This window comes from Camarhynchus parvulus, chromosome 2 (genome assembly GCF_901933205.1).
Source record: "Camarhynchus parvulus chromosome 2, STF_HiC, whole genome shotgun sequence".
Classification (NCBI taxonomy): Eukaryota; Metazoa; Chordata; class Aves; order Passeriformes; family Thraupidae; genus Camarhynchus; species Camarhynchus parvulus.
This window is the reverse complement of record NC_044572.1, coordinates 149446908-149470403: the sequence shown is the minus strand read 5'-3', so window position 1 is coordinate 149470403 and position 23496 is coordinate 149446908. Positions and strand designations below refer to the sequence as shown.

Genomic DNA, 23496 nt, shown 5'->3' with positions numbered 1-23496 from the left:
CCAATTTAAGTCCTCTCCATGAAATCTCACAAACCACAAGAACACACAAAATCTCCATCTGCACCGCATCCCATGGGCATCCCACAGACTTATTTAGGCTGGGAGGAGAAGGTGGGGCTGGGCATCAAGGAGTAAATGTGTGGAGCTTGGATGGCTTTGTCACCTGCCCAGAGCAAGGAAGGTGACAGGGAAAACCTGGGATTGAATATCCCAGAAGCAGTCAGTGTTCACAGATGGACAGAGACACAGGAAGCAGCACAGAGGGAAGGAAAGATAAAAGAGCAAAACAGAAGTTTTAATTGCAAGTCTACCACCCTGAACCTCATCTCACCAATTATTTGGGCCCCGTGTCACTGACATCTCCTAATGACTTACCCCAGTCTTGAAGGACTGAATGATTTCCTTTGCTCCTTGACAGCTATGTCAAGTCTGCACTGTTATTTCTCATGCTAATTAAAGCCAGTCAGGCCTAGAGGCTAAATGAGGGACCCTTCCAGCTTTCCCCAAGCTTTGCCCCTGCCAGGGAAGCTCCACTGCTGCAGGAAGCCTTCCTCCCCTTTGGAAAAGGATGTGCAGAGAAGCCAGTTTGTCTCCATTTAACACAGAACACAGCTGAGATTTAACCTGGACAGTTTCCCTGGAGAGATGCACAAACCCATCCTGGTTCCAAACAGAGCAGGGAGACACCAGGTCCCTTCAGAACATGGGGAAGTTGGTGGAAGTGCTGCTTTGCCGTGGGCACCTGAGCTTTATGGGGTGGAGGTTAAAACCTAAAGACAGTGGGGACCTGGTTGGATTTCAGCAGCCTTTTTCCCACAGCAGGGTCAGTGGAGAGGAGTAATTCCAGGATTAACAGAAGACCTACATCCAATTTACATCCTAGCCGGGTAAATGCAGTGAAAATGGCATGAAAAACCCAAGCACCTTTCAAATGCGAACATAAATAGAGGGATAATGCTCTTGGAACCAAACAAGGATGTTTCAACTGCAGGCAGAGGCGAGTACATGAGATTTTGAAAAAAACACAGCTCAAGTGTGGATGTGGAGGATGATCAGTGCTGGCAGGAGTGGGAATAGGAAGCAGGTGACCAACACTTCTAATGAGAACATGCCATGTGTCAGACAGCACCTTGCAACACAACCCAGGGGAAAATAAAATAAAGGCAGAGACTTTGAAGTGCTGTGGGCCAAGGTTTTAACATCCAAACATGTGTCACCACAGCTACACACTCTGTACTCATCCCCCAAACAGGAGGGGCAAGGCAAATAGCAGGATCATGAAAATTATTCAGGCAAGGTGGGATGGTAGGAATGAAGGGATGAACCAGAGCAAAAAGTGGAAAGGGATTATTTAAAAAGTACCCAAAACATTCAAATGAATTTCACTGCAGTAAAACTGAAAGGAAATGCGGTGGCTATGGAGGTTTTGGGGCATCTATCAGCTGCTAAAGAGTAAAACTGAAAAGCACAGAATTACTGACAACCCCTAAACCCCAAAATCTCAGTGGATGGAGAAGAGGGACATTTTGGAGGCCACTGGATATATTGCAATTACACCCAAAGCATTTTAATTTGATCACCTGAAATTTGTGAAAACATCACTGGAGGAGTCACTGTGACTCTCAGATGTGAAATGCCTGAACCACCAGTAAAAAAGAGGGCAGGGCAAAGTCTCTGCAGCAGCAGCAGCAGCAGGTACCTACAGGAGCTCCTCCAGCTGCACTGAGCTCTAGCCTGGCCTGCAGGGAATGAAGATGCTCCCACACATGCCCAGGATATTTCAGCTCCGTGGTTGCAGCAAAAAAAAAAAAATTAAAATTAATCAGAATCAGGGGCAGCAGAAACTGAGACTGAGGCTGAGCCTTGGGAATGTCATGTGGAACAAGCATTCCTTCACACCCCTAACAGCTGAAGGGACACGTCCTGAACCTGCTGGAAGCTGAAAATCCAGTCTGGAACACCAGGACTGTGCCAGGGTCACCCTCCCGCACCTGACATCAGGATGTGGTCACCCCTTTCCCAGCCGAGGGGAGCTGTGGCTTCCCAATCTGCATATCCATAAATGTCAGGGATGGTTCTGTGCAGCCTCTGCTGGATGGGATGGCAGGATTTCAGCTGGCTCCTCTGCTGGTTCTCCTTCCCCAGGAATAAATGCAGGCTGCCCACATCTCCCATTGTTCTTACATCTCTCCAGCATTGCTGAATTCCAACCGTGGGGTCAGGGCTGTGACTTTCCCCCTCTGGTTTGGATGTTGTCCATCCTTGTGAGGACCCTCTGGCGGCCAGGTTGTGAGCAAACCGAGAACCTTGCAGCCAAAAAGAGCCACTGGAGCACATTCCTTTCCATCCGCAGTGGGTGAAACTGGGAAGTTCCTCTGCAAGCTCCCACCACACTTGGGTTGGCATTTTTTCCCCTCTCTCTATAAAACAGCAGCTCCTACCCAAATCCAACAGAGGGAGGGAATCTCCTCTGTCTGTGCTGGAGAGGGGGATATCACCAAGTCCTTTACCAAGGCAAAATCAGAATTACAACAAAAGCTTTGTGTTTTCCTTCAGCCACAAAAAAAGCTTTGTGTTTTCCTTGAGCTGCCACAAATAAAGGCTCTGCCTAAGCCAAGCTGCTGTTACCAGACAAAATTTCCTTCCCAGCTGAGGATGAGTCTTCAACACAGTTTTTCCTCAGCCTTTCGCAGTTTTTGTTTTTGCCCATGGAAAACTTACCTGGCTCACTTCCTGTTGGGCTTGGATGTGTATCCCTGGGGAAATTTAGCCAGAAGATCATCAAGCAAGAGACTCTATCACATGAAACAGCAGGGATGGTGGCCCAAACGTGTGGGAAAACACAAAGACCACATAAAAATGGTACCTGTGGGGTCATTCAGCCACCCCTGTGCACTAATTTTAACCTCTGTGGCCTCCAGGCAATGTGTTCAGACTCAGCTCTGGGACCCAGGTGTCTGCACCCACATTTTGGTGACCAGGCTGGAGCAAGTCACAGCTCTTGGAAAAACTGAGAGGTTTTTCCTACCACTCCCACTCCTGCATGCTGAGACCTGCTGAAGGCCCACCTAGGGCAGCTCTGGAAGAGGAAAATGGCAGGACCTGGGCAAGGTCCGCCTCAGGGAAGAGCTGTGTGTCAAGACAGCTCTGGAACATTTGCCATGTCCTGGCAAAATAAAACAACCAACAAACCCCTCGAAGATCTTCCACAAAAAGTTCCTCTCAGCAGCTCCAGGGAGCTGAGTGTCATCACTCTGAGAACCTGCCCCAGAGAGGAGATCCAATTAAACAGCTAAAACACTCTTGCTAATCACTCATCAGCTCCTGAGCCAGTTTGGCAGAAGTGGGGGAGGAGAAGTGAAAGAAAAAAGATGTGTTTATCCTTGTTTTGAAGGTGGTGGGGAGATCTGTGTTATTCTAACCCAACTTGCTTGGCCAGCAATTTCTCAGTGGACAAGTTTCAATTTACCTTCACAGAAAAGAGGAAAATATCAGGGTGCTCATCCCTGTTTTGTTCTGCTGTTTTATCAGGATTACAGATGGCCCTTTGTTCAAGGAAAATATGTTTTCCTGCTTTTTTTCCCTACTAGAAAATTAAGATTTCAGCTATTCCACAATACCTGGAGAACTGGTCAGGTATTATTACAAGCTGCTTAAATGCTGAACAATTGAAGATAAAGTTATTCTCCTGGCCAGTTCCTCTTTTTTCTTTTTTTCCATTTTTCTTCATTTTATTCTTTTAATTAAAAAGAGAAATAATTAGAATCTATTTAACTGCAGCTTATAATGAACGCTTAGAATAATAACAGTTCCAGGGAAAGAAAGAATATTCTACGCATCCCTAACAAATCTATGAGCAAAAGCCAATATGAAAATAACAGTGACACATTTAAAACAGGATTTCTATTCTACTTTCAAATCCTCTTAGGTTTTGGTGCAGATCAAAGTAAAGAGAAGGAAAAGATACATGCAAGAAAATTAAAAACACTTCTTGGGTCAAAAGTGCATCTCTTTGGGTAAAGGCAGCAGGGGACAGACTCACTTAGAGGCAAGTTCAGAGCCAAGTGAACAGTTTTGATACAAAGAGACACAGATTTATCTTGAAGTAGGACACAGACCTCAAGATGTGCATGGAGAAGTCTTCTGGAAAGATTTATTGCTCACATATCCCCTCAGACCCTTTCCAGCATGAAAACATCAAAATGGGGCTCAGCAGCTTGTCTGCAAAGAGGTTCTTGGGACAATTAATCAGAATTAATTTATTTCAATGGAATAAATCAGTTTTTGCTGCCTAACTCTGTGTGTGTATTCTCCTTCCAAACTAGGACTTTCTACTTAGCTTAAAATTCCTTCTTCCCAAATAATCTGAGCTGAACTAATCTCATTGCAGTTTGGAGGAGGAATTGGCTGGGAATGCAATGGAAAAAGGACAGGAAGACAAGTGAAGTAATTGACTGAATCATAGCCCCTTCAGGTTTTTTTGCACTTAGGATTGGCTTTGCTGATTGTTGTGTTCCAGAAAAAGTGAAGTAAATAATGAGTAAAAAATGATTAATTCTTCACTGCTATATTCCATGCAATGGAAATCCAGCCCATGGTTCTCTACCCCATCCCATTCCTTGCCACCACAACCTCAGGAGATCTAACATGAAGAGAAACCAAAGTTTTGCCCCTGGGGAAGATCAAGGGAAGATGTTACAGCCCCTGCTCAGTCCTGATGAGGCTGGCCCTGGAAAACAGGATCTTCTCCCTCTCACCACTTCAAGAGGCCTGCAGAAGAATCAAACAGGTCCCATGGACAGCTTGGAAGATGGTTAGGGATGAGGAAGGATGTCCTGCAAAGAGAATCTGGGGAACTGGGTCCCCCCTAGTTTATCCAGCATAGAAGAGACACATTAAGGAGCTTTTTTTGCCTGCTGTCCCATGTGTTTCCATGGTCAAAGAGTGACCAGCCCTGCAGATCCCCCTCTCCCACTGCCAGTGCCATCTCTTCCTTCACACACCAATACTGGTGTGGCCCTTCCTCCAACTCCACTCAGGCACACCCCAATCCCACAGCTGGACTTTTGACTTTTTTTCAGGACCAGCTTCCAGGTCCTTGCATTCCTACTCTCCCTGCCACAAGCCACAGCTGAGTCATGACTACAAACTCACCACCAAGCATGGGGGACACAGATTAAATATCCCTGGTGAGGGCAAACCTCAGAGGGAATTTAGCAATTGTGAGTCAAGGAGACGGAATTCAATACACCAGGTTTCATTAAAAAAAAAAAGTCTAAGCCTAATTGCAACATATTTTTAATTTATGGAAATGTTAAAAAATTCATGAAATCATTTTAGCCCTTGTTAGAGGAATATATTTGTGTCTCTTTATTTGAACTTCCGCCTTATCAGGAGATACTTCCCAGCCTTTGAAGACAGTTGAACTTTCCTTAGTTATTTGACTAGTCAGAGGAGTTATTCAAACATTCTCTACTCTGAATTTGAAATAAAAAGAAGGGAATAATTATAACCAGCCATTTGCTTGCATTTATTGGGCTGAGCTGTGTCTGCAGTTGGCTTTGTCTCTTCATTCCCCTCCCAACACAGCTTAAAGAAATAGAAGAACTGGGGATGAAAGTGCTGAAGGTTCACCAGCTCAACACATCATTATCTGATGGTGTAGGCACTCTGTGCTCTCTTCCCTGGAGAAAAGGACCTGGAAGGAGGATGCATTACAGGGGGACAGTGGACCATACACCAAAGCCTTTGCATCACTCAGTCCCTGTCTAGCAGCCAGATCTTTCTCTGCATCTTATCACCAGGAGCTTCCATTTGTAAAAGAAAAGGGCAGGGTCACTGCTGTTGAACTAAACCAAGAAGAAGCAAGATTAACATCTCTCTCAGCTTTAATTATTTGGGAGAACTGAAAAAAAAATACGCCTGTAAGGACGTGGCACCAGGATAAGAAAACCTGATGTAAGCCTGCTCACGGATTCCTATAAACTCTTTGGGCTGAAGGCCTGGAAGGTGCAGGAAGACTGTGCCAGCACGTGTGCGTGTGCATGAGAGACAGGCAGGGACACGGGCAGGGCCATGCACAGCCAAATCCACACACTCCCCTGGGCTCCCTGCTCCAACACAGCCCTGGGGCAGCTTCCCCAAGCCTCAGCAGCACCCTCCATCCTCGATGGGGATGAAGCCATCCTCCTCCTCCTCCCGGGAGCCGCGCGTGCAAGGGAACATGCCTCCACTTACTATTGCAAGCCTTCCTATTGCACAGCCGTCCTTCCTCCAGCACTCCCTCGCAGGCCAGGCCCTCGTTGGGAAGCGGCTTGCAGGAGCGCATGCGGGTCTGCAGGCCGCCCCCGCAGTCCTTGGTGCAGTCGCCCCAAGCCGACCAGGAGTTCCAACCACCTGGGCAAGATCCAGAAAAGCCCCGTCAGCCTCTGTGAGAGCCCAGAGCTTGCCGTGTTCCAGCTGCCAAGACTCAAAACTGGGGTGTGAAAAGTGTGAAAATATGGCTCTACGCAGATATTTACTGTATGTATTTTGGTGTGTTGATTAGTAGTGCTGTATTAACGTTTTAATAATATGATAAATGTAGTCTTGTAGTTAAAAGGCAACTTTTGTAGTTAAAATAAGAACTATGTTGTCACAGACATGTTTTATGAAGAATCCTTTCCTTAGGATTTTTTCTCCTGAGAAGCTGAGAGGCCTCAGGAACAAAATGTAAAAAATGATTGTCTGCTGCTGTGGAATGCAACAGGTGGATCTGTGATTGGTCTCATGTGGTTGTTTCTAATTAATGGCCAATCACAGTCCAGCTGTCCGGACTGTCTCGGTCAGTCACAAGCCTTTGTTATTCATTCCTTTTCTATTCTTAGCTAGCCTTCTGATGAAATCCTTTCTTCTGTTCTTTTAATATAGTTTCGATATAATATATATCATAAAATAATAAATCAAGCCTTCTGAAACATGGAGTCAACATTCTCGTCTCTTCCCTCGTCCTAAGACCCCTGTGAACGCCGTCACACTATGTAAGTGGGATATTTTTTTATGAAAGGAATGAGGCACTCACACCAGATAGCAGCCACAAGACACCTAAATCTTTCAGAGAAAAGGAATTTATTGTTCTCTTATCAGAAGAAACGGAATTCTTCCTACCTAGCTAAAGATCGAAGGTGCCTTAGGACTAGGAGGAAGAAGTTGAGGATGACCAGACTGAATCTTTTGTTTGAATGGAATTTATACATCATGTAAGAGGTGTATGAATATTCGACAGGCTATTGCTTTTAAGGGTTAATCCTCTGTTAACATGTGTCCTTTTTCGGGCTCATGCTGCCCAGAAAAAGGTACCCGGATGTCCATAACTCTTTGTCTCTATTGTCTCATATTGTCCTAATTCAAAATGTCCAAATTATTATTACTCTAATTGTATTACTATTTTTATAACCATTTTATTACTATTAAACTTTTAAAATTATAAAAAAACAAGCGATTGGCGTTTTTCACATGGAATGTCTCTAAAAGTGGTGGGACTGGAAACTGCAGGGTAGCCCAGTGTCCTGGGTTGACTATTGTGAGAGTCTGTCCAAATTTTCCCTCATCTGCCTCATGATCACCATTTGGGGACCACTGAAGAGAAGACCCCCCCTGTCTAGCCCTGTAGGAGAAAGTCACACGCCAAAGGCCCCGAGACCTGAGAGCACAGTGCTAAGTTATTGTTTTCACAGGTGTTGTTTGCTGTGTGCTACACTGAGCCCAAAGAAGGGGGCACCGTGCCCTTTTTGCAACAATAGCCTTGGAAGCTGTCCCACCTCTCGGCCTGGCTGGATTCTCCTGAGTTTCAGATGGTCTCCCACAGAAGACCCTCACTCATTTACAACCACCGTGACAGACAGACTGAGATGTAAGGAGCCTCTCCATCAAGGACTGAGACATGAAACCCCCACGTGAAAAGGCCCCTCTTCTCCTTCCAAGGACTGGGACTGAAACCCCCAACCCGGGGGAGGTGTGTGGGGGAGGCAAGTTGACCAAAGCGAGATGTTTGCCTGCAGGTTGTGACCACTGGACGAAGAAAACAATGGCTCTGGTTTACTGCTGAGAACATGGACTACCTGTTACATCTATTCCTTATTGTATCTGTTTCCCTCCCCCCCCTCACAATTTTCAATAGAATTATCATAATAAAAACCTCTGAGTTAGCTAGAGATTTTGAGATCTCCCCGACGAACCAGGCGGATCCTCTACTGGACTGGACCAAAGGACTTTGCCTCTACATTTGGTAGCTATATCTCCCTCTCTCTCTCTCTCTCTCTTTTTCTCTATCTTTTTCTCTCCCTTAATCTCTCTATCGCATTTTGCTGTGGTCATTCAATAAATGTGCATTTGTTTTGATTATCATTTCAAACCCCCCACACTATGTCAGTTCTTTTTGCACCCTGAGATCAAATCCACGAACCATCACAAACCCTGTTCGTAAGGACGGATTGTGACACTATATGATGCTTTTATCCCCAATAATCTTGTTCTGTTTATGCTGAATAATAAGTTTTCCATCTTTAAGACCTGTTCCAGAGAGTGAAGGGGGAGAGGAGAAGCAGCAGTTTGTTTTCAGACACTGCACTCGCTCCTCCGCATTCCTGCTCCTGGACTGTGTTGTCTGCAGATGGACAGACAGCAGGACAGAGCTCTCCTTTGTTTTAGATAGTTTTAGCTAGCTGAGGCAAAGAAGTTCCCTGGACTCTGGGGTTTTTTTCCCTTTTCTTTGGAGCTGTTTAAACTTTGGCCTGAACACCAGAAGAGCACCTGTGGCCCACCAGGCCGGGCCTGGGCCATGGCATTTCCAGCGCTTTCTGAGTTTGTCTTCTCTTTTGGAGCAGCAAGGGGTTTTATTGTTTAATATTGTTTAGGTTTTATTGTTTAATAGATAGGTTTTGTTCCACTCTTCTCCAAGGAGGTATTTTTCTCCCGGACTGTCTAGGGGGAGGGGCCGATTGAATCTGCTTTCCTAGGGGAGCTCCTTTGGAGGGTTCTCTCCAAAATTTGCCCTGAACCAGGACACCCAGAAAGTCAAGAAGGGGAAGGGAGAAGCATTGCCTGACTTCACATTGACTTCTCTTCAGTTATTCCTATTTATAGAGTTTAAGAAGTACTTGGACAGCGCCTTCAGGCCCATGGTGGGGTTCCCGGGGCTGTCCTGTGGAGAGCCAGGAGTTGGACTTCAGTGGTCCTTGGGGGTCCCTTCCAGCTCAGGATATTCTGATTCCAACTAGTCCTGGCCTTCCTGTCCTTACTGTGGCAAAGAGCTCCCCTCTGACAAGATCCTCTGTCCATTTTTTTGTCCTGCTGGCTTCCAAACCGAGAAGAAATGACCAAAACCCACTTCAAGGTACAAATCCACCATCAATGAGGTAGTGCCTTCTCCTTCTGCCAGCACACAAACACACAATGTGAAGACAAGGAAGATGAGAGGGGATAAGGTTCTACTACTCATACTCCCCAAAAAAAGACATTTCCTTTCACCACACTGCAGACCCCACCAGCCACAGAGAGGCACAAGCTTTGGTGGAGGAATAACATGGGAATGACATTATCCTCCAGCACCCTTTGTAGAACCCACAGGGAGCAAGATGAAGGTGCATTTTGGGCTCCTCTCCCAGGTCATGCTCAGTGCTGGTGTCAGCAACGCCCAGCTTTCCCCAGAACAATCTACAGCTCTGAAAATTGATGGATCCACCAAACCACCTGGCTGCAAGGATGATCCTGCTACTAAAGGGAATTTCTGAGCCTCTGCAGCCTCCTCCACCCTGTGTCTTTCCAGCTTCCTGCCAAGAGCGACTGGCCCGGGTGGAACGTCCATAAATGCTGATGACAGGATGGACTGTGAAGACCATCTGAATCTGGATGGCCTCCCACAGTCCAAACACCAGCAGGGAGCACAACAAGGCTGAGTTTTGGGTTGTAAAAGTCAGCAGGGGGTTATCCAGTCCTTTCAGGTGATGGATAAGCTGTCACATCCCTCAGTGGTCAGTTCGCTCCCCATCGGCCACATGCAGCAATCTAAAATCTGCTGAAATAAGCCCTGGCTTCACTGTTCTGCTCCATCGTTTGTCCACCTCATGGGGAGGAGCAGAGGTGGCCCTTCAGCCCAGAGGTGGCCGCTTTCACATGGCTGCTTTTCCTGCTGTGAATTCTCTCATTACCCACAGCTACCCTTGGAGATGTTTCAGGTCCAGGGAATTCAGCTCTGTGCTGTGCTCAGGCACAGATAAGGATAATGAGCTAAAGATGCAGGGTTTTGTGAAGACAGGAAACACTGGGAAAATTCTTGTTTTTAAAATAAAAATTAAATAACCCACACCCTCCCCCCCCTTTTTTTTTTCCCTTGCCAGCAGCCAGAGAATTCAGAGATGCAAATGATGCACTTCAGCTGATTCAGCCTCCCTGAATTGCTATTTATGAGATTGTGGCTGTACTCGGAGCTCTGGGCTCTGCTGTTCCCTTCACAGGACACCAGCCCTGTTTAGAAAAAGGAGCCCAACTAGGAATTAGATCAGAATTTAGGGACGTTATCAGCACCCTCTTGCACAGGGATGGGCAAACACTTGTCCACCTCCACAGCAAAAACCCACCAGTTCATACTCTGCTACCTCCAGCCTGGTTGTGGTTCAACTTTTCCCTCCAAGACAAAGAGAAAATAAACACAGGCTCAGCAACATTTCCACTGCTGATGTCCATGGAAGCTGCTCAGATATTTAATCATGAGAATAACAAGTAAAATGGAGCAGGAAGGAAATGGAGGGCAGTCAACTTGCCAGCAAAGTGCCCAGAGATCTTGGCAGCAGCATGGAGGATGGAGTCGTTACTGGCACAAAACAAATACTTGACCTTGAAGAAGATTGTCTTTCCCTCAAAAGTCACTTTCTGTGCTGGTCACTTTTCTAAACAGCACGGGACCACAGGCTTGTCTCCCATTTCCTTGTGGAAGACAGATTGTGTTTCCTTTGTAAGGGAAACCATCGGTGTAATGGGAGGTATCCTGATGACAGCCTCGGGCTGATCAATAGGATATCTGTAACCAGAGACCTTTAGGAGTTAATCAGCTCCCTTTTCAGGCTTGCCCTTTTCAGGATATGTGTCTTCCAACTCACTCCCTTGCAGATTAACAGTGAGGCTGGGGAAGGGAGAAAGCAGCTTCATGCAAGCCTTGGCTTGGATTGTGATACATTTGGGATGCTTTTTTTGTTGAGACAAAATACATAATTGCTCCAGTGTCTTTAGAAGTTATTTTATATTGCGTTTGTGAGCAAAATATGGGCCCAGACTCACTGGCTGTCGCGGTGTTCCCAGTTTGATCATGGATTATTCAAACACTTCTGCATTTTGGGATATGATCCATTATGGCACTGATCTCCTGAAATACATAGAGAAATTAATGCTGTCTGGTCTCACTATAGGAAAGAGGGAGGGATAATGAAGGTGCCAGAGTTTGATTTCTTAAATCACAGAATCACAGAATCATGGAATGGTTTGAGCTGGAAGGGACCTCAGAGGTCATCGAGTTCCACCCTCCTGCCACGGGCAGGGACACCTTCCACCATCCCAGTTTGCTCCAAGCCCCATCCAACCTGGCCTTGGGCACTTCCAGGGAGCCACAGCTTCTCTGAAAAACCTTTGCCAGGACCTCACCACCCTCATAAGGAAGAATTTCTTCCTGATATCTAAGCCAATCCTCCTTTCTTTCAGTTTGAAGCCATTCCCCCTTGTCCTGTCACTCCACGCCTTTGTAAATATTCTCTCTCCATTTTTCCTGTAGTCTTCCTTCAGGTACTGGAAAGCAAAAATTAGGTAACCCTAAAGCTTCTTTTCTTCAGGTTGAACAATCCCAATTCTCTCAGCAGAGCTTCTCCATCCCTCTGATCCCCTTGGTGCCTCCTCTGGACTCCTCCAACAGCTCCATGTCGTTCCTGTGCTGGGCTCCCAGGGCTGGGGCAGCTCTGCAGGTGGGGTCTCACCTGAGCAGAGCAGAGTAGAGCAGAGCAGAGCAGAGAGGGTAACTCTTACTCTGCTTATCCTCAGCAATGGGAGAACCAGGCAAAATAAGATAAAAACCGTCATGATCTCAAATCCTTAACTGGAATGAGATCAGTTTATGAAGTTGAGCTCAGATAACTTCCTTCCTCTCCTTACTCCTCAGTTTCCATCCCATTTGTGAGTGCTAAAGAGGAGCTAGAGAACTACCTGGGCACTTAGTAAATCAACCCAGGCATTTACAGCCAAGACAAAGGTATTCCCCACTTTATGGAGCAGTCCTTTTTTATCATAAGGTTGTACCATGGTCCTCACAAATTAAATGCTGCATGTTATTTATCTTGTTTATTGGCTGTCAGATAAACCTTTTGAAAACCTCCTTCTTTTCCTGGGTCTAGTCCTTCACAGCTTCAAGTGATTTGTCTTTTTTAGTGGAGCTGTAAACAAGTGGTTAAGGGTCTATTATATGAAGTTATTCCTATCCCACATTTCAGGGAGGAAAATGCTGTGCCATGAGGAAAACACAGGGTTCTTGTGCCCACTGCTGCATCTGGTTTCTGGGAAGGAGTGGCTGAGGGAGCTGGGGGGGCTCAGCCTGGAGAAAAAAGCTGAAGGGAGACCTCATCTCTCCCTACAACTCCCTGACAGGAGCTTGTAGTGAGGTGGGTGTCAGCCAAGTAACAAGTGACGGGATGAAACAGCCTCAAGAGGTGCCAAGGGGAGTTTTAGATTATTTATTTGGAAAAAATTCTTCACAGAAAGGGTTGTTAAGCACTGTAACAGGCTGCCCAGGGAAGAGGTGGAGTCACCATCCCCATGAGTGTTCAGACAAGGTGTGGATGTGGCACTTGAGGACATGGTGGTGGTGAACATGGTGGGGGTGCTACACTGGTGGTTGGGCTTGGTGATCTTTTCCAACCTCAATGATTCCATGGTTCTATGAAACGAATTACCTACAATGGCTGTGGAATGATCTGCAATGGCTGCAGTGTCACACAGATGTTTTCAGCCCAATGCAGGAGCTGCAGAAGGGATGCAAGTGTGATTTGATCCCTGCAGAGGCTGCACATCCCTCAGTCCATCCCTCAGTCTCTGCTGGCTGAGCTGACACAGCCCCCATGGACTCCTCACCCTCCATAAAACATCCATCCTCACTTGCCCACCACACAATCCCTTGCTCTGCCCCTTCTTCCATTTTGAGCATGAGGTTGGATGGTTTTTTTTGATGCTGGGAAGTGAGGAATCCACATGAAATGCAGTGCAGGCTCGCTCTGAAGTTAATGGGACCCTTTGCAGGCAGCCCCTGCTACCCCTGGAGTCCTGTTCCACGGGCTCTCAGCAAACTGCTGCTCCTGCTGATCGATGCGGGTTGAGTTGCCATCTGTCCTTAATCCACAAATAATGAGGCTGCTGCAACTGCTCTATGCAGGATTTTGCTTTTCAAAGGCACAGAATCCTCCGAAGGTCACACACCCAACCCGTTCCCACTTTGTGAAGTTTTTCTCAGCTATGGCCTCATAGAACCAAGGATTTCTCTCACTTTGCCCTTTGCCCCTCCTAAACTGGAGGAGCTGTGGCTCAAGGTTCTAGCTCCAGAGGTTCCCACCACAACCAGCAGCTGTCACCTTGATCACACAGCCAGGTTTAACTTGTATTTTTTATTTTTGGAGAGCAGCCCAAGCTCCTAGAATGTGTTTTAACAAAGGTGGCTGTTGCATCTGAGGCTCATGGCTGGTATGAGTGCCTGTCATTCAGGGAGGCCTTTAATCCAGTTTCTAAAGAGTTTTTTGATCCTCCTCAGTCAGTTCTTATCATGACCATGGACTAAAACAAATTACTTTTCATGCAAGGCTGACTCAACGCATTTAATTCTCCGGTTAAATGGAGAAAATTTTGAGGTGGTTTACATCAACCAGCAAGCTGATATTTGGCATTTCTCATTCTGAATCTTAAGCAGATATTCCAAAAGAATGGGTCTTTCCTACTGCAAATTAACTGAGAGGGTTCCACTTAGACGCCTCGTCCAAACACCCTTGATCTTCAGGAAGATGAGCATCCCAATCCAGAGTTTATCTTCACAGCTGACAGCTGCAATGTGTCTCAGATGACAGTCACTCAATCATGCCTCTTAATTTAACAGCAATCCCTTAAATTAGATGGCAGTGACAACAGCAAAAACTAAAGAATCTACACAAGACAATCAATAAAGCAAAAGGAGTTTTGCTGATACTCCATATCCACCTCTGATTTTGCTTTTTTGGATTTAGCCTCTCACTGACCCCAGCTGAAGACCCATCTTGTTGGCAGCTGTCTCCAACTCGGTAGGTCAGGGCATTTTGTGTCTGAAAAACATGTCCAGACTGCAAAACCCCACCACAGTTCTGTGTGCTACCATTGGGAATATTTGTAGTGGGATTTATATCACAGTTTCTGAATCATCTCAATTAGCAAATGAGGGGGAAAAATGTCATTTCTTATGCAAATACTGGGGAAGGATACTGAAGGGAGATCAAGTATGAGATTGTCTTATACCATCTGAATCCTGAATTTGTTATACAATGGGACAAGTCAGGGAGCTGCTCCTTTATCACTCTCCTTCCTTTGGTGCTGGAAAAGAGCAAGTCCAGAAGGGGTTATTCTGAAGGCCTCCTTCTTTTACACCAACCAGTGATCATTCCCTGGAAAGTCATACATTCAGTTTGTCCCTTCTGAGGGGAAAAAAAGGAGAGAAATCTTTCAGGGGGATGTCCCTTCCTTGTGCCCCATGTGATGAAACCCACAGCAGCACAAGTGAGTTGCTCCAATGGTTCCTTGTCCGCCCTTTCCAATATAAATCCCATGGAACACTTTGCTGTTTTGCAGATTGTGGACATGAATATAAAAACCAACACCCCAAGATCCCTAAAAAGCACAATAATTCATTGAAAGGACATGCAATGATAGGACAAGGGGGAATGGTTTTAAGCTGAAAGAGGGTAGACTTGGGTTAGATAGCAGGAAGGAATTCCTTACTGTGAGGGCAGTGAGGCCCTGGCACAGATTTTTCCAGGGAAGCTGTGGCTGCTCCATCCCTGGAAGTTTTCAAGTACAGGTTGGACAGGGCTTGGAGCAACCTGGGATAATGGAAGATGTCCCTGAACAACAAAGCAGGCTTGGAATGAGGTGATCTTCAAGACCCCTTGCAGACCAAATCATTCCATGATTGTTTGAATTTTCTCCATGGAGAGGAGATTGGTGAGGGGAGAAAAATTATAAACATGCATTAAAAGTTCATGAGCTGCAGGGCAAGGTAACCAGGGACTGACTGTTCCTTGAGTTTTCCTGCACTGAAATTGAGGGGTGTCAAATGAAATGGGCAGGAGGCAGGTGCAAAACCAGTCAAGGGCATAATTTACAGACACAGAGCGGTGTCAAATGGTGTAACGCTTTCACAGCAGGAAAAGGCACCAAGGTTGCCATGAATATAAAACATAACTGGGGAGATGCATGAAAGACAAACCCATAAATGGTAATAGATACAAACCCAGCAGCTCTTGTCCAGAAGTTCCCTGGGCTTCAAGCTGCTGAGTTGTACAAAGTTGGAAAGGACCTTCAGGATCATCGAGTCCAACCTCTGACCTTGCTGACCGAATCACAGCACGCAGTGCCACATCCAATCATTTCTGAACACTTCCAGGGATGGTGATTCCATCACCTCCCTTGGCAGCCCATTCCAATGCCTGACAAGCTGTTCAGTGAATAAATTCTTCCTGATGTCCAGCATGAATCTCTCCTGGCACATTCTCCCTTTTCCTGTTTCTGGTTGCCTGGGAGAAGATGTTGAGCCCCACTTGGCCAGAACCTCCTCTCAGGCTGTCTGGATGTTGTATGTTTGTCTTGTTGTGCTGTTTTCCCTTGTTAGCCACTGCTATGAGAGGACGTTGGGCCAAAAAAACCCTGATTTGGACAACAAGATGGTTCCTGGTACTTTCCCAGTTGCTTGGTGTCTTCCTACCTTGACTTTAACCCTGCGACTGTCCTTCATGGAGATGTTGTCAGGGCACAGCCAGCTCCAGGTCAGGTCAGTATTTCCCATCACCAAAATTGCCAAAATCTGCTCAGGTCACTCCCTTCTGGGCACCCAAATAAATGATGTGATATTTTGAAAGCTGCTGAGTGGCCAAAGCTGCCACTGATTCCCATAGCATTCCCCAGTCCCTGCAAATGAAGGTAACGAGGTCAAATCTGGACAATCATTTAGGATCAGCTTCAATCTCCCTCTGCTCTACAAATCACTCAAGGAAGATGGAAATGAGGCCAGTGTGCAGCTTTCAAGGAAACCCAGCATAAAGCTGTGCTTATTACATGAATCTCTGCAAATGAAACACTAGGGATAAAGAGAGATTATTTATGTGGAAATGGTGAGGGGGGTGGGCAGGGAAATGAGAAAGGGAATGTTTAGTCTGGAATGGGAGATCAAATAAAACCATGGAAGAATCTTCCCAAAAGAAAGCCATAGAGGCCTAATCACTTAACTCATTTCAAAGCAGAGCAGGCAAAATATCAGAGAACAGACTTGTGAGGAGAAATCCAGCCTGCACCACCAGGGAGGAATGAAATGCTTCTCCGCCCTGAACCTCTCTGAATTTGTATAAATCACACCAGAGCTGGGCTCATGCACTGTTTGCTTCCTCACGTTGCTGCAGACCCCAAAGCACAGAGGGGACAGACTTGCTCAGCCACATGCGCCTCCCCATGGTCAGGAATATATGATCCCATTCAAATCTAACTGTGCAGCCCAAGCTGAGTGGAAGCTTCCCTGATACCAGGATGACTATCTATTTTCATAAAAGGCAATCAAAGGAGAGCATTTGTGAAATTTCCTTTCATGTCTTTACATGATCTGCTGGGGATGTGGTTTGGTGGTGGGCTTGGCAGTGCCGGGTTAATGGCTGGACTCACTTGTCGGAACCCAGGACATTCCTCTGACAGCCCAGGATGACTCAAGACCCTGGCAAGGGGCTCAGAGACCTTGGCACAGAGTCAAAAACACCTGTGCCTTTGATTTTAGCCCATGGAAAAAAAAAATATCAACTTTGTGTGAAGATTTACAAGTCACAAGAGTTTAAGTAGAATGATAGTTAATTTGTCACAGGGTGAAAAAGTTGAATTTTGGGGATTTAGAATGGGGGTTCAAGAGGCAAGATGGAGGAATATGGGTGTGTCCTGTCCTCCTTCTTCTTCTTGTCCTTCATCTTCTTCTTGATGGTGAACTTTTGGATTGGTTTAGAGTAGAGACAAACTGTCTAACATAGGTGATAGGTACTGGAAAATTATTGTAAATAAAGTACACTTAGTATAAAAAGCTAACACCATCCCAAAGGTGGTCAGTGTGCCACGAACCAACCTGCTGGACAGACCTCAGCAGGTCACAGAAAGAATGTAATAGATAAGAGAAAATAAACAACCTTGAAAAGCAGAACCGATGAATCTCGACTTCTTCAGTTGCAGGGCTGGGAGAAAACCTCGGGAGCCATTTCAACCACAGAAACCTAAGAATCACTGATCTTAGACTGAGTTGACTTTTCCAACTTAAACAATTCAATGATTCCCTGTTCCATCTTTCCTGGCTTGAAGAGCCATGATTTTAATCTATAAAACACTTGCAGAACACTGCATGAACCCATAAACACCATGAAATGCAACACCCAGGGCTCTGCAAGCCCGTGCAATTCCATCTTGTTTCCTGGACAGCATTTCCAGCTGAAGGATTCCTGTGGTCCCCAACACTGCAGTTTCTCTCTCCTCCACGAGCTGTGACATATTTCTTGTCACAAGAGCACTGCAAGGCAGGGCTGTACCGTTATTGTTTCTGCAGGATGAACTGAGGAGGTGTTGTAAAGCTAAAAGACTTGCCCATGGTATCTTTACAACACTGAGAGAAGTCAAATTGTCTTCTGCTGAACTTTTTCCAGGAGGCCAGAGAGAAAATCACCTGGGGGGACAACTCAGGAGCCAAGTGTCCCCTCTCAGAGCAGTTTTGATGAGGATATCACACAATTTGTGTCACCCAGAACTTCTAGCTCCACAAACAACTCCCAAAACAGAGCCAGAAAGGCAAACTACAGCTTGTGTAACAGTTAGGTGAGGTGAGGGAGAATTTGGGGGAAGTTAAGTCATAGAATAGCAGAATGTTTTGGTTTGAAGGAACTTTAAAGATCATTGAGTTCCAGCCCTCCTGCCATGGCCAGGGACACTTCCCACTATCCCACGTTGCTCAGAGCCTCATCCAACCTGGATTTGAATACTTCCAGAGGTGGGACAGCCACAAATTCTGTGGGCATCCTATGCCAGGGCCTCACCACTTTCTGAGTAGAGAATATCATCCTAAATTCTCCAATTTCTTCAGTCTCAGGAGAAGGCAGAGATATGTTCAAGCCATTGGAGGCACTCAAATGAGAAGCTCCTTTCAGGCTGCTTAATGAGACTTTTAGGAGGCAGCAGCTGCAGTTCTGCATCTGGGATGATCACCACGTGGTATCCAACATGCCATGGCACCAAGGACAAGAAATCAATATCATCAACCTTTACCAGCATTATAATGACGAGGTTAATATTGATCTTTTGACATTAAGGTGTGGCATGAGAGTCCTTAGCATCATTGCTGGGAATTTGAAGCTGAGGCAGTATAAACCAGACTGCAGGCACAGCAATTTGCTCACAGATCCCTCAGAAATGCTGGATTAGAATGAATAAAGCAATTCTCAGCCTGATTTGTAATTGACTGTTCCCAAAGTCGTTGCTTTTTCTATCAGTAGAGAGAGGGGGTGTCTGTCCCTTCAAAGTCCCAGAGTGGCACAAGAAAATGCCAATGGAATTGTGTGGTCCTGCAGGCAGCAGAGTTGTGGTCTCAGCCTGTGTTTTTAGCCTGAAAACTAAATAGGAGTTAAGTTCTTGTTCTTTATAATGTCTTGATGTTGAACACACATTGCCTTGCTACAGGTGAAGTATCCCTCTGATTTCTCCTGTAATCATCACTAAAAGAAAACCTTTTCCCCAATGAAAGCATCCCCATGAGAATTTCTTAACCCTGAGTCTGCTGATCCAGTCCCTCACACTGATAATCTTCAGCCCTGAGAGATCAAGGTCTTAAAGGCTTAACCCCCTTTTTTCCTAGAGACAAATCTGATGTGAAATTCCCTTGGTCTGAGGTGCTGCTTAAGAAAAGAAAGGCAGAGAATCCAGCGATTAAATCATCACAGATGAGGAGATGCCACCAAGGCTCAGCATTTACCCAGGAATTTGTAAATGACTTTTGCTGTTGTTCCCATTTGCCATTTATATTCCAGCAGTGTTAAGAGGCCTTGAGTAAAATGAGACTCGCTCTGGGATTGGCACTCCATAGGCAAAACAGTCACAGACAGTCCTTGATCCTGAGAGCCTGCATTAGGCAGTGCCCAATCACTGCTGTGATGGGAGCTGCAGAGCGAGGGAGGTGAGTGTGTGTGGAGAGGGAAGAGAGGAGTGGGTTTAGTAACAGATACACAGGGATTCAGACCACTTTACAAATTATTGACCCTACTTAATTGCTAATCATCATGTGCATTAGCTATTTCTTTTTCTATGAGGGAAGGCAGACAAATATCCCTGTACTACAAGATTGTCTGAGCAAATAGGCGGGTCCTGGGTGGACCAAGGGTGGTGTTTTCCTCCCAGCACATTCTCCAGATTGACTGGAAATTGATCTATATGAGAATAGAGGATGGTGACAGATGGTGGAAGATTTCCCTGCCTCCTTTTTTGCTTTTGGCACCTTTGGTGCTCAGAGGAGTCAGGAGTGGTTGGGTTATCCTGGGTTGCTAGGACTGTTCAGGATGGAGAGCCAGTGCAGCAAGTGATTCCCTTTACTATAACACTCCATGAAAAGAGGAACATGGCTAAATCCCTTTTGGACAACCTCATTGCAGTAGTAAAAGAAGGTTTAGAAAGGAGGAAGAGAGAATTCTTTCATGGACAGATAATGATAGGACAAGTAGGAGTGGTTTTAAAGTCATAGAAGAGAGATTTAGCTGAGATATTAACAAGAAATTCTTCACTCAGAGTCTGGTGAGACACTGGCAAATGTTGCACAGAGAAGCTGTGGCTGCCCCATCCCAGGAAGTGCCCAAGGCCAGGCTGGATGGGATTTGGAGCACCCTGGGATAGTGGAAGGTTCTGTCCCATGGCAGGGAGTGGAACTGGGTGATCTTGAAGGTCCCTTCCAACACAACCCTTTCTGTAATTCTATGAATGCAACCTCCCCTGGAGATACCAACTGCTTGGCCAGCAATTCTCACTTCACACGAGGCAAACAACCTCTAATAATTGTATCTACTAATTACCAGTGACTGCTGTCTGAGGAGTTGTGTCGTATTTTATTTTTCTCTGGGATGGCCCATAAAGGCCAAGAGCAGGAAGCTGCTGAAGGATGGATCTGCACTACTTGGCTTCAGATCCTTCCCAGATATCTCAGGTTGGATACATCTTTTTTTTTTTTTTTTTTTGCACATCAGTATGAGCCAAGAGCAACATCTACTGGCCGAGCTGTTTAGCAAGACCAAGTGTAGATCTGGCACAACCCACGGGTTTTACACATCTGTGAGATACTTTTAGGTATTACCCAAGCACCAGGATTAGCACCAGCACTTCCCAGCTGTTGCCACCAAAGAAAATATCTCAGCCCTGCACACCTGGTCTTGGCTTTTACCCATCCCTAATGTGAAAATCGATTTTTAAGCTGGCTGTGTCCTGGGTAGCTCATCTTGATAGAAGGAAGTATCAGTGTATCTCCATTCCTTCTTAGCAAATGCACTTCTCATTGAGGACTCCTGAGATAAAACATGTTAAAGGGGAGTGGCAGCCCATGAAATGCCACCATAACTGCAAGAAACTTTCCATGGGGGGATTCAGGTGGTCTAACTTTATAGATTAAAAATAAAGGGTTCAAATTTGGAGGCTAAGCCTTTTCTGGTGTCTCCTGGCAGGCACTAAGAGAATGTGTGGACTTCAAAATAGGAGCTCAATAAGAAATGGTGCTGGCAAAGCTGGGTTATGAGGAAGGATTATGGGAAGGGGCTTCACCTCCCAAAACTGTCCAAATGAGTCAAATTCAATGTTACCATTGGATGTTACTTGGGTTTCTTTTTCACAATCTGTCTCAAAAGGCAGCATGGCAATGTGTGGGAATGGGAGTGAGATATCACTACACCCAAAAAATGTTAGCAAGGAAAAAAAAGGAAATTGAGAGACTGTGAGTTCATTTTATTAGAAAGAGTGAGAAGAAGCCCCACAAAAAACAGGCATAGCTCATGTCTCCACCTCGGCAGCCTGGAGCCCTCAGCTGTTCAGGCACTGACAGGAGAACGGAGCTCTGAGGGACTCCAAATCAATTACACATAAAACACAATTTACCCCCTCATGAGGGCCATTTCTCTCATAAGAGCAGGATTTAGAGGGGAGTAATACAAAAGCAGCCTGATCTGTATTTTGAGGTCACTGCAAGACCCCAGACCCCCCTCTAGAGCATTGCCAGGTGAGCAACAAACAGCCCAGGTGGTTTTAGAACTCTGTGGTGCAGATCCGGCCACTTGGGCACTTCATAAATAAAGCAGGAAAATAAGAACTCTGAAAAAACAGACTTTATATTTGGCCATGTTGCTAGAAACACTCATACATCTCTGCTGATTATAGAAGGAGACAAAATGACCTCCTCAGACACTGAGGATGTTTTTTGGTCAGAGAAATCCTTCTCTCATCAGGGGTGAGAGAGGCAGAGAACCACAAGAGGTTAAAATGAGCAGGATCCACAAGCCAAAGCTGTATGAAAGGAGAAGGAACAACCCTGCCTGCTGCAGGCAGGTGGTGAACTTGCTCTATCCAGGTGCCTCTCCTGCTCCTGCTGACTCACAGCCACGTCCAGCTGTCCCTTTGGCAGTCCCCTCTCAGGACAGCACCTGCAGGTGTTCTGGGCAGACAAAACTGGAACCAGGGCACCTGAGGTGTGCAGGGAGCTGTGCCCTCTGAAAGGGGCAGGACCAGCACTCTGGATGTTTGCTCAGGCTTGTCAGAAATCTCATGCATGACCCCAAAAGAGTCATCTTCCCTCTGCCTGGTTTCCAAAACGGGAGTGTCTCTGATAGTGATGGGAAAGAGAATGATGTAGGAAGGTGCTGAAACTGGGAAAGACAAATTTTGCTCTTTGTGGCCATGATCTATGGACATAAAACCCAACTGGAAAAAACACTGTGGTTTTTACTAAGCCTGTTGTAGCCCAAAAACCCCACCAGATCCCACAGTCACAATCTCATCCAGAAAGGGATTGTAACCAAACCCACTTTGGACAGGTGTGGTACCTGCCCACATAAAACAGTCAAGACTAGTAAGGAAGGTTTTTGTTCTGCTTGATTCTGGTCCATAGATGCTGGAAGGGCTGAATCTCTATGTATGCCATTTGTAGGATCCCCTTCATGGGGAGGACAGGAAGGTTCTCACAGGAAAATGAATCACTCAGCTCCTCCAAACTGCAGCACAGACTGGGGTTTCACCCAAAGCCAGCAGGACTTTGATGGTCATTAAGGCTCATTTTACCTCTTCTTGAGAATGCCTGACCTTATGCAATGTTTTGTGATGATTTCCATAACTTCCACCTGGTTTCATGCACACATTTCTGGACATGGCTTCAGTGCAGCACTTGTGGGAGGAAAGGGAAAGGCCATGGGGAGTTTGAGTCTTCCTCTACTCTCTGCCAGAATAATCTCCTGGTTACAGCAACTGGTGCATGGAAAGTCATAATGACAAGTGCTTGGGAAAAAGGAGTTGTCTTAAACCTAAGAAAAAAAGATAACTCCAGGCTACAGAAGCCCAGGGGTCTGGTTTCAGCCTGATGCCTCCCAGAAATTATCTATTTCTAGATAAAAAGTGGAATCAAAAAGCTGCATCCAAGCAGATGGGCTGGTTCTGATCCCTGGCTGAGCAGGCACACGAGGATCCACACAGGTAATGCGTGAGCAGAGGCCAAATAAAGAACAGAACAGCAACCCAAGACAGGAGGGGCACAAGCCTGAAGGGAAAGGTTGAGCTCTGGTGTCTCCCTGAATAATACAAGGCACAAAATATCCTGTTACCAGCCTGGGGAGCAGACAATTAAAACACTACTTGAAGCAAATGTCTCCTGACTCTGGCTCAGAATTTCAATTAGGCTGGGAAGGCTTATTGCACTTAAGTGCAGGTTAGTGACATTTCAGGAAGGAGAGATTGATTGGGAGCTGGGTCACAGCTCAGCAGCAGGGATCTTGTCTAGGGGCCTGTCCTTAAAAAACAATGTGTGATCTCTGCGTGGCATTTTCCTTGTTTAGCTCGTTTATGTTTCCTTTGAGAATGAATAATCCCAGTAGCCAGAGCTGTGTCCCTCCTTTCAAACACTGCCTTCTTTTCTTACTCATTTCCTTTTTCAAAGTTCTTTAA

The 23496-nt window shown here is 45.9% G+C and overlaps 1 protein-coding gene across 6 annotated transcripts in view; it reads right to left on the bottom strand.

Moving 5' to 3' along the window:
- The window catches only part of ADGRB1 (adhesion G protein-coupled receptor B1), a 287552-nt gene that overhangs the window by 156787 nt on the left and 107269 nt on the right, over window positions 1-23496 (bottom strand). For 5 of the 6 annotated variants that reach the window (XM_030943232.1, XM_030943234.1, XM_030943235.1 and 2 more), the window contains exon 3: window positions 6238-6396. The exons of the other annotated variant lie outside the window; for it this stretch is intronic. In XM_030943232.1, the coding sequence (XP_030799092.1) occupies window positions 6238-6396 (159 nt within the window). The remainder of the gene's footprint in view (window positions 1-6237; window positions 6397-23496) is intronic. 6 annotated transcript variants of the gene reach the window in all.